At 39.8% G+C, this 16,752-nt stretch overlaps 1 protein-coding gene across 1 annotated transcript; it reads right to left on the bottom strand.

Annotated features, from left to right (window-relative positions):
- Positions 1–1,864: 1,864 nt before the first annotated feature.
- Positions 1,865–16,614, bottom strand: LOC139378341 (coiled-coil domain containing 73). Its single transcript, XM_071120565.1, has 12 exons — positions 16,576–16,614; positions 14,822–14,893; positions 13,657–13,731; positions 12,533–12,668; positions 11,552–11,631; positions 10,531–10,635; positions 9,734–9,844; positions 7,736–7,876; positions 7,393–7,576; positions 5,627–7,228; positions 5,330–5,457; positions 1,865–2,480 (listed from the first exon to the last, which is right to left on the bottom strand). The coding sequence occupies exons 1-12, from the start codon at positions 16,612–16,614 to the stop codon at positions 2,148–2,150; spliced, it is 3,006 nt and encodes a 1,001-aa protein (XP_070976666.1). The 3' UTR covers positions 1,865–2,147.
- Positions 16,615–16,752: the final 138 nt, after the last annotated feature.

Below are 16,752 nucleotides of genomic sequence, written 5' to 3'. Positions count from 1 at the left end.
AATAAAATGTTTTCCCCACTTATAAAGACTATTTAATAAAACGTGACTTTAAATCAGGAGTAAACTCAAAACTTGACTCAACCAGTAAAGATGTGTGACGAGGTGTTTGTTCAGAGTTTGAGGCTAATATCCTATGTGGGGAATACATGTTGAGCACATCAAAGTTTCCTAGTGTTTTACTCAATTTAGTTGAATACTCTGGCATTAATTATCGCTCACACACTCACCTGTGATAGACAGCAGACTCTCTGGTCTACACAGTATATAAAAATTACCAACAGCCCATGTAAGACATTCAAATTATATTTAGGAAAGGGATGAAGAAAACAACAATCGATGTGTGATTCACACACACCACAGTGAAAGAAGACTATACTGTATTTTTTTAACTAGGCAAGTCAGTTAAGAAGAAATTCTTATTTTCAATGATGGCCTAGGAACAGTGGGTTAACTGCCTGTTCAGGGGCAGAATGACAGATTGTCAGCTCGGGGATTTGAACTTGCAACCTTCCTGTTACTAGCCCAACGCTCTAACCACTAGGCTACCCTGCCTCCCCGTTGTTGTATGTTTGCATGTGTTCAACAGGGTGTCTTGTTCCCAGAGAGAACACCTTCCTCAACCATGTTTGCACTGGATGTTATTCTAATGTTAGCTGAATGCACAGGACTCAGTGGAGCACACAGGGAAGAGCAGGGGCTTGGCTAATTTGCTTGGTACTCAGTGAGGACACAGTGATGGAATGTGAATGTCAGCAGCCTCTTATTTACACACTATATAAAACCAACTGGTAATTAAGATCGCCGTCCTCCCGCGCGCAAGTGTAATTGACTGTTTCAAAGGACCACCACTTCATAATCTGGCAGTGTATTAAAATGACCCTCTCCATATTGCCCCATATCCCACCCTCCGTTTCAGGACAGGGGTCACCACCACTGGCTGAGACACATAAGACTTCTTTATGAGGGCATTAACATTTTGACGTATTCATAATGGGTAAGTGCAGTAAGACGGACCTCGGCTTGGCGAGACCTTGTGCTACTGATGAAGGTGTGTGGATTTTAGCTGTGCAATGAATTTTGTTGAGGAATACAACTTGAGTATTGAGTATTAAGTCTACTGGGGATCTGTAGGAGCAAAACAATAATAATCATTTTCTTTGTGGAGTCTGTAGGGGTAACTGGCTGAAAAGCCATTCTATTTCCGGTTGTATTTTCCAGGGTTTTGTAGTTATACAAATTGGAAATAGACATTTACATTTCTGCTGCATTTGACAGCATATTCTGGCATCTATTTCAAAGTGATCATCCCAATCGTAATTATCCACGGTTACAGTATAAGTACTGTGTTGAAAGACCAGTTTTCTATTCACAACACTACTCTCTACACCTGCCACACTTACTGAAATAAAATATCCACTTGTTAATCTTGACCGGTGAGGCCCGTGAGCAATATATGTTGTCATCTGTATCGCCCTAACATGTGTCCATATGGTCTCTACTGCTTCCTAACAGGAGGGACATAAACTTAATGAGAAGCTCATTTGCATTTGTTAATTTGGGTTAATGTGCAGTAATTGATTCTTATTTAATACTTGTGTATTCCAATTAGCCCAAGTTATAGTTGCCCAGTGTTAGTGCTACTGCTGGAAACAAGTGGCGTTTCCTTCATTAAATTCCCCCTGAGGCACTGCCAGATTGGTTGTAGAGTAATTAAGAGTTAATTAGCTTGTAAACAATTAGGCAAAGCAATTTTCTTGCTACCTTTGTTTTTCTGTTTCAGTGCGTTGTATTGCAACGTATACTGCTGACTATCCTTTCAAACATACTTCTCAAGTGTATGACAATAGAGCTAAAACAAGCCAGGTACTGAACAGTTGGCTACTTTTAATATACAGAACTGTAGGTCAATAACAAACAGCATGGATTCATAAATAAATATAGTGAAATCCATAAATAGACCCAATAATAAATACATACAAGAAACCACTTAAAATCATTTAACAATGCCTTCTTGCCTTAAGTGTTTTCAAATCTTAATAACAGAATATTTGACAGTTTGAACAAGTTTGATAGTGTGAACTTAATGTAATGATCAATAACTTAATGAAATCAACTCTAGTACTTCTTTACAACGGCATAGTTTCACTTTAATCCATTTTGCGTTTCTTTGGGAGTCTCAACCTCGCGGAGCACAGGAACGGCTCTATTTTAGCAATCTGGGCTCTGATGTTGGATTGCTGTGACTCTTCGTCATCCTGTGAGCTGGGTGGGAAAGCCTCAGAAGCAGTCCCTCTGCAGAAGCTGGGGTGACAAGGAGAGGAGACGGTCCTGGGGAGGTCCTGCCACAACCTGCTGCTGTTGGAGAGACATGGAGAGGAAACGGTCCTGGGGTAGTCCTGCCACAACCTGCTGCTGCCCATAGAGGAAGGGGTCGTGATGATGGGCAAAGCAGAGCTGACTGGGATGCGATCTCTGCTTTCCTGCAGAAATTAACACAATAGCCTACAGTTCATCACTGTGAAAATGTACAGGCAAACCAGCGACCCTCTCATATGCTAGCAAAATAAATGAAAAAATCTTATAAATCAGGTGAATGGTAAGGAGAAGTAATCAACATTTTAAAATGAATTGATTTGGTAGATAGTCTTCCATTATTTTTGACATCTTACATAGCATATTAGATAAAAAGGTAACTTCAAACACATTTTCGCTAATAGCAGCTGTTCAGCTGGTTAAACAAAAGCTAGCCATGTGTTGGCAAAAACTGTCACGCCCTGACTTTAGAGAGCCTTTTTATTTCTCTATTTGGTTAGGTCGGGTGTGATTTGGGTGGGAATTCTAGTTTTTCTATTTCTTTGTTGGCCGGGTATGGTTCCCAATCAGAGGCAGCTAGCTGTCTATCGTTGTCTCTGATTGGGGATCATACTTAGGCAGCCTGTTTTCCCACCTTAGATTGTGGGATCTTGTTTTTGCACAGTTGCTGTATAGCCCTGCAGAACTTTACGTTCGGTTTTGTATTTTGTTGTTTTGTCGGAGTTCAGTAATAAAATATCATGAACACTTTCCACACTACGCTTTGGTCTCATTCATCTAACGATGGACGTAACAAAAATCTATTAAGGGTTCTATTCAAGCTGTATTCAATCTGTTGCACAATAGAAATGTAAAGGTACTTCCACGATACGGATTGAATAGTCAAGCAAGCTCACCAGCAGTCAACGGCACTTATCACAACTGGTACTCATGGGTGCTTTTTAAAAGTTGTCAGATACTCCAGTGAGTGTAATTAGCTCCAGTGAGTGTAATTTACTCAATTTAGGAGTTAAGAAATAAAGTTGACATCATTAGAAATAAGATTGTCCTCTTTTCTACTGTAGGTATATAATTAAAAATGTGTTTATTCTGTTGTTGCTAGTTTATTATTTTTTATATATATTTTTGCAGATCCCTTGCAGTACCCCAGGTTAAAAACACCCTTGTCCTATACTATTCCCCTGCTGCTATCTTTCACCTTTGTGCCTTGTTTATAATACAATGTTACGAGCCATCTGGCCTTAAATAATAGATCAAATTTGTTGCAATTGTCCCCTTACTGTATTGAGGGTCTTTCCCATTTTACATTAGACATGTTTGGTTATTTTCCTCTCAATTTACAGCACCTGGCTCTGATAAACAGCAGACTGACACGATGCGATGATTGTGATGAGAGAGTAAGTGAGTGAGTGAGGAGAAGTAGCAAAGTATCATTAGGTAGCCTATTCCTACAGCCAATCCATTCTCTATCTAGCTATGTCAGTTTTACATGTTGAACAACCCACCCCTCAACAGAAGCATCTCTGTGAACCTCAACTCAGAGGCTTGAATACAAAATAAAAATAAAGTTTTACAGGAAACGATCTGCAATAGTTTGAACTGTTTTCTGCCACAGATATGCCTGAGGGTTCCCTATAAACATACGAGGAAGAGTTGATTCAACATCGCAGACATTCCCAAGCATGGTTGATCCCGTCTACCAATCTATTCCGTCAGAGTCGAGATAAGGTGGTTTAGAGTAATACAGATTAAAAAAATTATACTTTTGGGGGGGGGGGGGAAACTCAATATACACTGAACAAAAATACAAAAGCTACATGCAACAATTTCTAAGATTTTAAATGAGTTACAGTTCATATAAGGAAATCAGTCAATGGAAATAAATTATTTATGGGTTTCACATGACTGGGCAGGGGCTCAGCCATGGGTGGGTCTGGGAGGGCATATGACTACCCACTTGGAAACCAGGTCAACCACTGGGGAGCCAGGCCCAGCCAATCAGAATTAGTTTTTCCCCACAAAAGGGCTTTATTACAGACAGAAATACTCCTCAGCACCCCCTCCCCCCTCAGATGAATCAAGCAAGTGAAGAAGCCTGATGTGGAGGTCTTGAGGTGGCGTGATTACAAGTTGAGCTGCGGTTGTGAGGCCGGTTGGACATACTGCCAAATTCTCTAGAAGGACGATGGAGGCGATTTATGGTAGAGAAATTAACATTAAATTCTCTGGCAACGGCTCTGGTGGACATTCCTGCAGTCAGCATGCCAATTGCACGCTCCCTCAAAACTTGAGACATCTGTGGCAAAGTGTGACAAAACTGCACATTTTAGAGTGGCCTTTTATTGTCCCCAACACAAAGTGCACCTTTGTAATGATCATGCTGTTTAATCAGCTTCTTGATTTGCTACACCTGTCAGGTGGATGGATTATCTTGGCAAATTATAAATTCTTACTAAAAGAGATGTAAAAAAAATTGTACACAACATTTTTGAGAAATAAGATTTTTGTGCATATGGAACATTTCTGGGATCTTTGATTTCAGCTCATGAAACATGGGACCAACACTTTACATGTTGCATTTATATTTTTGTTCAGTATACTTTAAAATCTAAACTGTGTAGACATGATAATGGACCTATATTCATAGAGTTTATTGACTGTCCAGCTCACTAATAATCACTAAACAGTCAGGGAGCATCGCAAATTCATAAAACTATGGATAGAGGACTATTCTTTGTCATTTTTGAAGGCAAGGAAATATAAAAACAATTCAGTGCGGCCCTCCAACGGATGCCGCCTTCGGGGAATGCCGCCTTCGGGGAAAAATTTGCTCGACAACCCTGCTCTACGTGATGAATACACTGAGACTATCAACCTCATTCCACCCTTGCTGAAACGTTTTTGGAAATGGAAATAAACTTGAAGCACACTTTTTAACTTCATTGCTCTGCATAGCTACGAGTTTAGCTCACTAGGGTTTTCCCCCCTGCTCCTTAGATACTGTATATCAACTCACTTTTTCTGCTGACATTTCATAAAAGGTCTCTCTAATGGTGTTCCATTCCCCTTGATGATCTCTCTTGTGGGACGTCAGGAGGCTGGGAGGGTTGTGCGAGTCTGCAGACCTAGTCATCATTGATGGATCTAAATGACAGAGGGAATGGAAGATATACTCAAGCCAATCTGATACATTTTATAAAAATGCAGGTACGCCGATCTCAGGGAGGCAATCATGAAGCCACAAAACAAGAAAGATTATTTGAAAATACCACAATCTTTACATTAGAGTACTCTAAATGATTGCCTCACTCACCTCTGGTGTTTTGCTTGCCCTTTAGAAAGATGGGTATTGTGAATGGAGAAGGAGGCTCTTGGAATCCAGAGGACAGTTTAGTTTTCAGGTCAGACACTGGGGATATCTGGCATGTCGGTGTTGTTTGACTAATTACGATGCTGTGCATGTTCCTGGAATGTGTGTCCCTCTTCTCTGAAATTAACTCAAATGATGATCGATATCTTTTGTTGCTTGCTAGAAACGAATAGTCAATGGTTTCAGATGTCTTCTCCTTAGTTTTCAGCAGGCAAGATTGTTTTGAATGATTGCTTTTGGGGGAGATATCTGTCTCATCGCTTGGGGGTTTGGACGTCGCTGGGTTGTTGTGCTTAACTTCAATATCTTTGTCATTGGCATGTTGTGGTCTCAACTTCTCCTCCACTGTAGAGTTACAGCAGTGGCCTTCATGAACCCTCTCAGACTGTGGTGAGTCCATAGCCACTGGACATGGTTGGGACTGTGATCCAACAGGTCCGTCAGCGTCCACAAAAACATCTGAAGAAGGTTGTTCAGGATCTCCATGGGTTCCAGCATCAGGGCTCACATTGAGATCTCCACTCTCTGGTAAGGTTTCCTGACAATTAGGATAGAGTGCATCCTCAGTTACTGGCACACAGTCTCTAGCTGGTTGTTTATGCTTGTCCTCAGGCTCCTTGGTTCCAATATTACAGTCAGGCTGAGCAGAGTCCTGTGCAACAACACCATGGGGATTGATTTGCTGTGGCAGGTTCAGGGGCTGTGATGGAAGACAAGATGTGCTGATTGTCTCTTGTTCTGTCGGATTCTCAATGTGTGTGTTGCTGTGTTGTTGGGCTGAGGCTGGTAATGAGCTGCTAGGTGACTCTGAAAGGATGTTGACCTCATTGGCCTCTGGCGTGTGACATCTTATTTCATGGATTTCAATGACCTTCTGAAGGAGAAAGTTGCATGGATCTGACTGTGAGACTGCCAATGGGGTCACAGCTTGGACTGGGTCAATGTCCTGAAATGATGATGTGCTTTTCTGTCTGCCTCTGTGTTTATTAAATGTCTGGCTGGTTGTCATCTCTGGTGTATACACACTCTGTTCTTGCTCTCCATCCCTTGTTCCTCCAGCCACTGGGTCACTGTTTAGCGCACCATAAACAGAACTGTTCTCAAAGCCAGATAGCCCACTCATAGAGTCACCTTTGTCGCTCAGATGGATGTTGCTGGACGAGCAGACATTATTAATCAAACTGCAGAATGGATAATTGAAATCACTGGAGCTACGTTGTTTGTTGTTTGAGTCAGTTGCCTGACCTTCTCCTATTCCGCAAATACTCAGCACATGGACCACGTCTGTGACCGTGGTCAGACCGTCTGCAGATCCAGACTGGAGCGAAGCCAACCCCTTCAGACTTCCTGCTGGTGGCTGGAGCACTGAGCTAGGCTTGTCTTCACCCTGACAGCTCTTTCCACCTCCCTCTACGTCTGTGGACCGATCTGGATTGGAACCATGGGTGGCCTGTACACTATCGATAACCTTACAGTGGGCTGTCTGTGGGGAGGCATCAATCACAGTCTCCGAACAACGGGAAGGACCGACTTCCTTGCTTTGGTCTGTGTAGGTAAATCACATAGTCAAACAACATCAATAATACATTTCCCAAAAATGTATTATTGATGTTCATTCATTGCACCTACATCAATATCACAATTAAATCTGCAATTAATTTTAAAACAATGGCAATCTATCATGCAATTGAAGTGGATCACTACATTACCTGACACATCTGTAACATCTAGATTCTCCTGTGTAGATTCACTTTCCGCTGTTTGAGCCACTTCATCCACTACAACTGTGTCCACTCTAAAAACATCCTTTGAGACATATTCATCCTTAGTGGATTGATCTCTGTTTTCAACCATTGGATTCTCATTGTCTTTAACATAGTCCTTCATCCCACTCTGTATCGGTGAATCAAAACAGACAACATAGTGTTATTGAGTTATTCACGGTGTGAGGCTGAAATACTGCAATTAAACATAGGTCTTTCTGTTATTAATCAGCATTGTATATCAGCATATATATCTCCAATTTTGATTTGGGAAATGTTGCTGTCTCACCTCTAGTTCCTGTATGTGTTCTGCTTGCAGTATAGCGCGGGATGATAGTTCTGTGTGTTGCTCATGAAGGTGACTATAAGCCTCCTTTACAGATCTCAGGTCTTGGTGCTCTGACTGGATCCTCTCTTGTAATGTCAGTTTCTGTTAAAGCACATGCAATTCAAAAGTAATGTAACACTTAGTAAAGGGCTGTTTTAGTTTTTCATGGCGTTAGGTATGTGTCAAACTCATTCCATGTGTTTAGATAGCTACAGTTGAAGTCAGAAGTGTACATACACTTAAGCCAAATACATTTAAACTAAGTTTTTCACAATTCCTGATATTTAATCCTAGTAAAAATTACGTTTTAGGTCAGTTAGGATCACCACTTTATTTTAAGAATGTGAAATGTCAGAATAATAGCAGAGAGAATGATTTATTTCAGCTTTTATTTCTTTCATCACATTCCCAGTGGGTCAGAAGATTACACACACTCAATTAGTATTTGGTAGCATTGCCTTTAAATTGTTTCACTTGGGTCAAACGTTTCGGGTAGCCTTCCACAAGCTTCGCACAATAAGTTGAGTGAATTTTGGCCCATTCCTCCTGGCGGAGCTGGTGTAACTGAGTCAGGTCTGTAGGTCTCCTTGCTCGCACACACTTTTTCAGTTACAATCTATGGGATTGAGGTCAGGGCTTTGTGATGGCCACTCCAATACCTTGACTTTGTTGTCATTTTGCCACAACTTTGGAAGTATGCTTGGGGTCATTGTCCATTTGTAAGACTCATTTGCGACCAAGCTTTAACTTCCTGACTGATGTCTTGAGATGTTGCTTCAATATATACACATAATTTTCCTACATAATGATGCCATCTATTTTGTGAAGTCCACCAGTCCCTCCTGCAGCAAAGCACCCCCACAACATGATGCTGCCACCCCCGTGCTTCACGGTTGGGATGGTGTTCTTCAGCTTCCAAGCCTCCCCCTTTTCCTCCAAACATAACCATGGTCATTATGGCCAAACAGTTCAATTTTTGTTTCATCAGACCAGAGGATGTTTCTCCAAAAAGTACGATCTATGTCCCCATGTGCAGTTGCAAACCGTAGTCTGCCTTTTTTATGGTGGTTTTGGAGTAGTGGCTTCTTCCTTGCTGAGCAGCCTTTCAGGTTTTGTCGATATGTGACTTGTTATACTGTGATACTTTTGTACAGGTTTCCTCCAGCATCTTCACAAGGTCCTTTGCTGATGTTCTGGGATTGATTAGCACTTTTTGCACCAAAGTACATTCATCTCTAGGAGACAGAACGCATCTCCTTCCTGAGCGGTGGTCCCTGCGTGGTCCCATGGTGTTTATACTTGCGTACTATTATTCGTACAGATGAACCTGGTACCGTCAGGCATTTGGAAATTGCTCCAAAGGATGAACAAGACTTGTGGAGGTCTACAATTTTTTTCTGAGGTCTTGGCTGATTTCTTTTGATTTTCCCATGATGTCAAGCAAAGAGGCACTGAGTTTGAAGGTATGCCTTGAAATACATCCACAGGTACACCTCCAATTGACTCAAAATATGTCAATTATCCTGTCAGAAGCTTTTAAAGCCATGACATCATTTTCTGGAATTTTCCAAGCTGTTTGAAGGCACAGTCAACTTAGTGTATGTAAACTTCTGACCCACTGGAATTGTGATACAGTGAATTATAAGTGAAAAAAATCTGTCTGTAAACAATTGTTGGAAAAATTACTTGTGTCATGCACAAAGTACATATCCTGACCGACTTGACAAAACTATAATTGGTTAACAAGAAATGCGTGGAGTGGTTGAAAAACAAGTTTTAATGACTCCAACCTAAGTGCATGTAAACTTCCGACTTCAACTGTATGTGAAATAAAAACACATAAATATAGCATGCCTAGTTTAGTTTTACATCACAAGAGAACCTTTCTACATTAAATAAACGTGTCCAGTACATCACAACAACATATTTTCAACCGTATTTGACAATATTCAGTGATACCTCATTTTCCCAGATCATTCTACAATGTCTGTACTCCTCCAGCAGATGAGTGAATCGGTCTTCTTTTTCCTGGATCTTCTCTTGGATCACTTCATGTTCTCTTTTAAGGGCCTGCAATAAAATTCATCACCCGAGAGATTTTTAATGCAATAATACATTTTTATGTGTTTATTTAACCTGGACAGAGGGTTTTAAACAAACAGAGAAGCTAATACAAATCAGTTGGGTTGTGTCATGTTAATAATTATTTTAGTAAATGAATGGCGGTGAATTAAAACGGGGAAGAGAGGCGAGTAAAAGACAAGCGTCTTTAAAGGCAGAATAAACACAATAAACACATATCATCCAGTTGCACTTTGTGTGTTCTATTGTGTAAAGTGTGATATACAATGTACTCCATCACCTTTATGTGCTGTGAGCACCATTTATTTCTGTCCTTGTAGAACTTCACTCCGTAATCATTTAAATTATATAAGAAACCTTTGTTCTGTGACTAAGAGGAAGTGTTTTATTCTACCGTTTTGTATTTAACCATGTACAATGTGTTCGCTTAAACCCAACCTTTCAAATTGTTATATTTTCAGAAAATGTATCATCCACTTTTTGTCTTTCAATTCCCTTAGAAGTCATGGGTGTATTAAAACATGCTATAAGTTGTTATAGAGCAGAATAACATTCATATTATGAATATATAAACTCAACAATTTTTAATCATCAAAAAAGATAAAAGCATCCTTTTCTTTAGCTTAGTTTGTTTGTTAGAAACTAGGAGACTAATAATTGCTCAAAGTCCTGACCTGGTACTCCTCTCGCTGTGCTTGAAGCTCCAGCTCCACTCGGCTCACAGCCTGAGTCTGTGTCAGCAGAAGCTGCTGGGCAAGCTGTAGGCAGTTCATCACCTCCTGAACACACACACAAAGGGGGTGGGGGCTGTGTTAATGACATACAGCACAACCGCTTGCCTGCCCTGCGTGGAAATCCCCCTCTCCCAACGCCCACAAGCCAACCACCTTTATTTTACACTGACACACTTCCCCCAAAATCATAAAATGTAACCTTTTAACATTTTCACCCCATCGAGCAACCCACATCATTATGGGGTAATTGGGGGAAAAGGGTTGAATATGTTTTATACTATGCTATGTAGGGTGAGGGGGAATTGATGCTGACCTTTTTTCCATTTCTTTCAGTTGTATGCTCATCTCTGAGTTTTTTATTAATTTCAGTTTCCTGAAAAATACAAAAAGAAAAACCTATTGAATTATTAACATTTAATTCATGTTGTCTTGATATACAAGTAAATTAAGATAACAATTAATATATCCCAAAAAATACATTTTACCACATGCAGCCTGTGTTGGAGTTGCTGTATGTTTTGCTCTTTGACTGTGAGGTTGCAGTTCTCTTCAGATCTACCCACAGATGTCACTTTGGCCTTAATAAGCTTGTCATTAAGTTCCTCCACTTCCTTGACGAAGAAAGTAACATATGAGTGAGTGCCTTAACTTTCAAAGTGGGATACTAACATGGTTATCAAGCCCAAAACTCAGATCCACATCCATAAGTCGGAACAGTAACAAAACTATGTCATGGTAAAATATGTGTAACCTTCAGTCTCTGCTACTTAACAGATCACTGTGCATGCTCTGCATGTCTATTCCAGAGATACGGCACAGCAATTATATATGGTCTTCTTTAATCTCAGAGGCAGGGAAATATTTGAGTTACACCTCCAGGTACTGCCTGCTCTCCCTAATCTTACCCTCCACACAGCAATCTGTATTCAATGATGATGTAACATTTTAAATCATGTCTCACCTGTTTTAAGGAGATGATTGTGGATTCTTGTTTTCTATTGACAGAAGTTAGTTTCTTATTGAGTCTCATGGCATCTTCAACTGTAAGAGGGATCAAGAGTCCACAAATGGAAGCTTGCTGAACTAAATTAATTAATTAACTAAATAATGAAATATTTCTGGGATTTATGTGTAGCTATTTTCTTTACGCCACATGGAAAAGTAACAATTTCCAGACTAACTCCACAAGGCAGACAAATGTTTCCTATCTCCTTTAAATGAACAGCAGCTGCTGGCCCCACCGTAACTGTATCACCACTTTACATAAATAGTGATACTATGGTTTAGGGGCAAAAGATTAACATGTTTTAAAAAAATATAAGTACAACAGAGTTACTGGTTAAATGTCAGACAAGAATGGCTATGGCTACCTGATAACGTATGTCATAATAACAAAACACGTTGAGGTTTCTCAGATTAAAAAAGGCCACCACCGTACTGGTAATATCTGTTAGTCTTGGGGAAAAGTCTTGATTTTAAAACACATGGTAACTAACACTTTACACTATCCAGAAATCGCACCGCCATTTCCTGGTCACTAAAATGCTAATAGTTTGCCTAATTTCAGTTTATGTGACAAAACAAGCAAGTATAGTGTGGAGAAACATTGTGCCATCTAAACCGCTGTGAAGTATCTTTTCCATAAACCAAAATATTGTATTTTCAGCTGTTTGAAGCTGGTGTACAAAACTAAAGGTAAAAGACACACAAATTAAAAACAGGAAGCATAGAAATAGCACACATAGAACAGATCCACTGCTTATTAGACTTGCTTTCAATCCGAATGACAGATCTATAACTCACATTTCTATGTGGATTTTGTCAGGTCGCCCCAAAATATTTTACACCTTTAAGTTGCTCTGCACAGGTATAAGAGCAACTTAAGTGTTACATAAAATACTCTGTCTAAATGTGCTAGTGGGCATGGCTGTGGCGGGCATACCATTTTGCTCCAGCTTCTCGTGGGCCTGCTTGACCATGGCACACTGTCTGGAGAGAGCCCCAAACCTCTTCTCCACCTCCCCCAGTTGTTTCAGGTGGCTGTCTTTGGTCTGGGTCTGCAGCTGCAGCTTCTTCTCCTGTAATAAGCAGTACAGTAGGTTCTCTCAGTAGAATTGTCAGGATTGGTATGATTTTCCTCAGTCAGCTACCACAAAGGAGGAGGACACTGGGAAAGAGTTTGCTGTCACTTTGGGCTGAGAGGACCTTTGTTTAACATCTTGGCCGCTGGCTCCCCTCCTAGAGATAAGGAGTCAACTTGACACATGCCTGAGAGCCTTTTATTGTTCATCGCTGTCATTGTTGTTTGATTGTCTGTATCAAGACACATTTTTTCTTAGCCACTGGAAGGTTAAACAGAGCGAGGCTCAGTTATAAAATATTTTAATAGTGATATTTTCTCGGCTGCACTGGGGGTTCAAGTGTCATACACTCCCTATCCGTTACTCCTGATGAGCCATTCCCTCTCCTCATCCTCCTCTTTAATTCCACCCACTCCCACACTCCCCTGTCAACAATTTCTATAATTGGAATCCTTACCAGCTCGCTTAATTTCTTCTCCAAACTGTACTTGAACAACTGTAAAACAGTAGTAAAAAGACAGTTATGTTTTTCATCAAGATATCATGACAACTATGGTGCAGACTTTCAGGGAAATGTTATAGTATAACCAAAGCCTCACACACGTGCACATAACATTCAATAAACACAAACTCTTAAAATTTTAACTCAAATTAAAATGGTTTAAGATATGACATAAAACAAAGTCAACATAATTATGCCATAATATAACCAAGAAGTCCATTATAATACTACAAAATAAAATATCAAAGAGACGTTATTGCCCAATCACAGGGTTAGGTTGTAAATGCAGTGGACCATGGCGACTGCCATAATACACCTTAGCTGTCTCACCCCAGAGTCTATTCCACACACACCCCAACTCAGAACATCAGCAGTGGGATAGCGCTTCCCAAAGTTCACCCAAAGCCTCCAAATGGGACGAACAGGGGGGAATGGAGAGCTGTCCTGCTCCCTCTGGGTGTGTGTGTTTCCTAGAAACATTACCTGGAACAATTTCAGTTCCTCCTTCAGACTGTTGATCTCCTTGTCCTTTAACTCGGCTGTCAGCTGGTGCTTTCCCTTCAACGGAACATTGCCACAGAATACAATTGTTTAGTTTATTAGAATAAATAGAATAGATTGTATTTGTTAAGTCTAAACTAAACTCGGTCATTTTTGCATCACTGAATTACTGCATTCGAACAAAACAATATGAAACAATGACCTTTAGTGACACAGTATGTTGTGAAAAATGTCATAAAAAGAGTATCAATAAAATAATTAAAGAGTATCATACCCTTTCACCTTCGACCCCTCTGATTTTGGACTGAAACTTAATTCAGGGGAAAAAATTTAACAGATTGCAAAATGAATATGATCATGACATCAGAAACAAATGTCACCAAACTATAAAGCAAAGTTAGACATCATTTTATCACAAATTAAAGCTGGTTACATTGTTTTTAGTTCACCAGATCAACAAACATCAATGGCAAAGGTGCATAAAGATGGCGGCCCCCATGTACTTACCACAAATCCTTAATTTGCTAAGTTTGCCCTATTGTACGTTGCTCTCCATTACTTTTTGTTAGTATCGTCCTTAGCACAGTATACATGATCCCAATACTAGCTCCAAGATGGCGGCAAATTGAAAAAACAGAAAAGTTAATTGCGCTGATTTACTGGCACATTGAAAAATGTTGTGTGCAGTAGTTTAAAACTGTGGGCAGTGCTAAAACAATGACGTTGATTCTGAATTCCTCCATCTTTATGCACATTCGCCATTGTAAAGGTTGATCGTATGTTCCCGTTCTACTTGCCCTTACACAGAAGGAAAAGAGCACTGAGGCAACATATTATATGATTTTTCTGCACCCAATGACAATGACGCTGAGAAAAATCACCTGTTTTTTAACATTGGCAAGAGACTCCGTATGTTGATTTGCCATGTTGTCAATTTGATGTTGAAGGGATTCCTATAAAAAAGAAGGCATTACATTAAATCAGATAATAATTCAAGGGGTGAACTGATAAATAATTAAATAATTGTTATTTTTACTTAGCTAGCTTACGCAAGCACACTGACAATAATGAGTAATGCATCAGTCAAATATTTGCAGCTGTCTTATTCAACTAGCCCAATTAGGAGACAACTTGTCTAACTAGGTACCTTCTGCCATTCTAATTCCTGCTTCTCCAACACAAGTTTACTAATCTGCTCTTCATACCGAGTTTCAGCCTCCTGAAGCAAAAAGACAATACAAATATTAGAAATACAGAGTAAATCTCACAGATTTCACAGTAGTAGTACAGTATTCTTAGCATTAAAGTAATATCATGAAAAATACCAATATATTTTTCTTAAAGATGGAGTTCTACATGGTCCACAGAATACATTCAAAGAGGGAGGCTCAACTTTGAATTGAGTTTCAGTAGTTCACCCCAATATCGTTGGGAAAGTAGCGGTACATTAGAGTGGTGATATTAGTGTAAAGCCATCCTTATCCTCCCTCAGCCCTGGAAGGCAGGTAAAAGTCAATTGCTTTCCTAGATCTAGGGACTTTTTATATGGGTGTGGGAGTTGGCTCATGGAGTTTATTTATAAGTTCCCATTAAACTATGCTACCAGCATGGCATACTCAAAAAGTGCACACAAGATAAAGCTGTTAGTTTGCAGAGGAATACTGATTTGATGGGGGGGGGGGGGGGGCAGTAAATAGGCTATTAAACTTGGTTATCTAAGTAAATCAGAAGAGGCAACAGCAGATCAAATAAGGCCTGAGCCACAACACACTGTACATATCAGGCCTATCCCATATGCAATCTGAACACTGTATGTGACTCACCCTATTATATGAAAATTCACAACACAGTATTCTAAAATCAGATACATGCCTGCCATTGGTTTTCATTTAATCTCTTCATAGTCAAGGCATAAAACTATCTGGATTACGCCTGGAGTCGGAATGCAGGCAGATCAATGAGATGCCCAAACTTTAACTTATTATAATTTTAAATTGATGTAGTTAAAAGTATTTGCCACTATTGCATCTTCACAATGTATATGAAAACAAATTTTGCCGGCGTAAGATAGTCTGACATGACAAGCTATGCTTTTAACATCACACCAATAAACGCAAGAACTACAAAGTGTTACTTTAACGGCATGCCTGAGGATCATATTGATTAAATGTTTTTGTCCCAGAAACATGGTAATAACAATAAAATGTGAGAGCCAATGGTTTATTTTCCTCTTATAACCTTTAAACATGTCCAGTGTCAGGTTTAAAGTGCTTGCTCCAGGGTACCCTTTTTACAAGCAAAGACATGAATTCACCAGGTCTTTGCTTGCATGACCCCGTTCAGATGTGCAACTACAGCTGGCTTGTGTCCAGATGGCCAAAAAGGGCTGTGAGCTTCCTCTGAAAACTCATAATATACCTCCTACGAAATTACACTCCCCAGTTCCTCATGACTTGACCAAATAGAGCCGTAAGTGTCTGAGCTCTTCCTGGTAAACAATGGATGAAGAGGAAGTTGTTATTGTGGAGACATTCCTGAAAATATAACGATTTTGTTTTATGTTGTAATTCCTGTAACAATTTCAGAGAACGTACAAAGCTATTATCTGTCTTTATGTTACTATAATATCAAGAGATACTTGAAGGATATGTATAAATCAAAGTACCCTGTGAATATGTAGTTCTTCCACTGCTTCATGAAGAATTGTTTTAAACTCCAAAACCTGTAAGGAAATGATGCCACTGTCTGTCTCGTGAGGGGTATATGATAACGACAGCTCCTTTTCAAAGTCGTGTCCTCCAGTCTAAAGAGAACAATAAGTTTTATTATAAGTTATGCAAACAAGCATAGACATATGCATTCTATCATATTGTATGTATTTCTGCAGTAACCCTAGCTTACCGTGGTGGGGCGTTTCCCTGAGTCTGCACTGACATCCATCAAGATGTTCAGGTCAGGAGAAGGTTTTGTTGGGACTCTTTAACACCCTGATAACTTCTGTAAAGTAAAAAATAAATATTGAATGATAAGTGTGTACAACAAAGTATATTTGGTATAGGCCTACAGCATTAAAACATT

The sequence above is a fragment of the Oncorhynchus clarkii genome, chromosome 2, assembly GCF_045791955.1.
Source record: "Oncorhynchus clarkii lewisi isolate Uvic-CL-2024 chromosome 2, UVic_Ocla_1.0, whole genome shotgun sequence".
In the NCBI taxonomy this organism is placed as follows: Eukaryota; Metazoa; Chordata; class Actinopteri; order Salmoniformes; family Salmonidae; genus Oncorhynchus; species Oncorhynchus clarkii.
The sequence above is the reverse complement of the archived record's forward strand: the minus strand, read 5'-3'. Positions and strand labels throughout refer to the sequence as shown.

What these genes read in the sequence shown, in the direction of transcription:
- LOC139378341 (XM_071120565.1), bottom strand. Translation starts at nt 16,614, where the DNA reads ATGGATGTCAGTGCAGACTCAGGGAAACGCCCCACCACG. An exon ending in AGGAACTGAAATTGTTCCAG is followed by an intron (nt 12,669 to 13,656) that starts GTAATGTTTCTA and finishes TGCTTATTACAG; the next exon opens with GAGAAGAAGCTGCAGCTGCA. An exon ending in GAATGATCTGGGAAAATGAG is followed by an intron (nt 7,877 to 9,733) that starts GTATCACTGAAT and finishes GTGCTTTAACAG; the next exon opens with AAACTGACATTACAAGAGAG.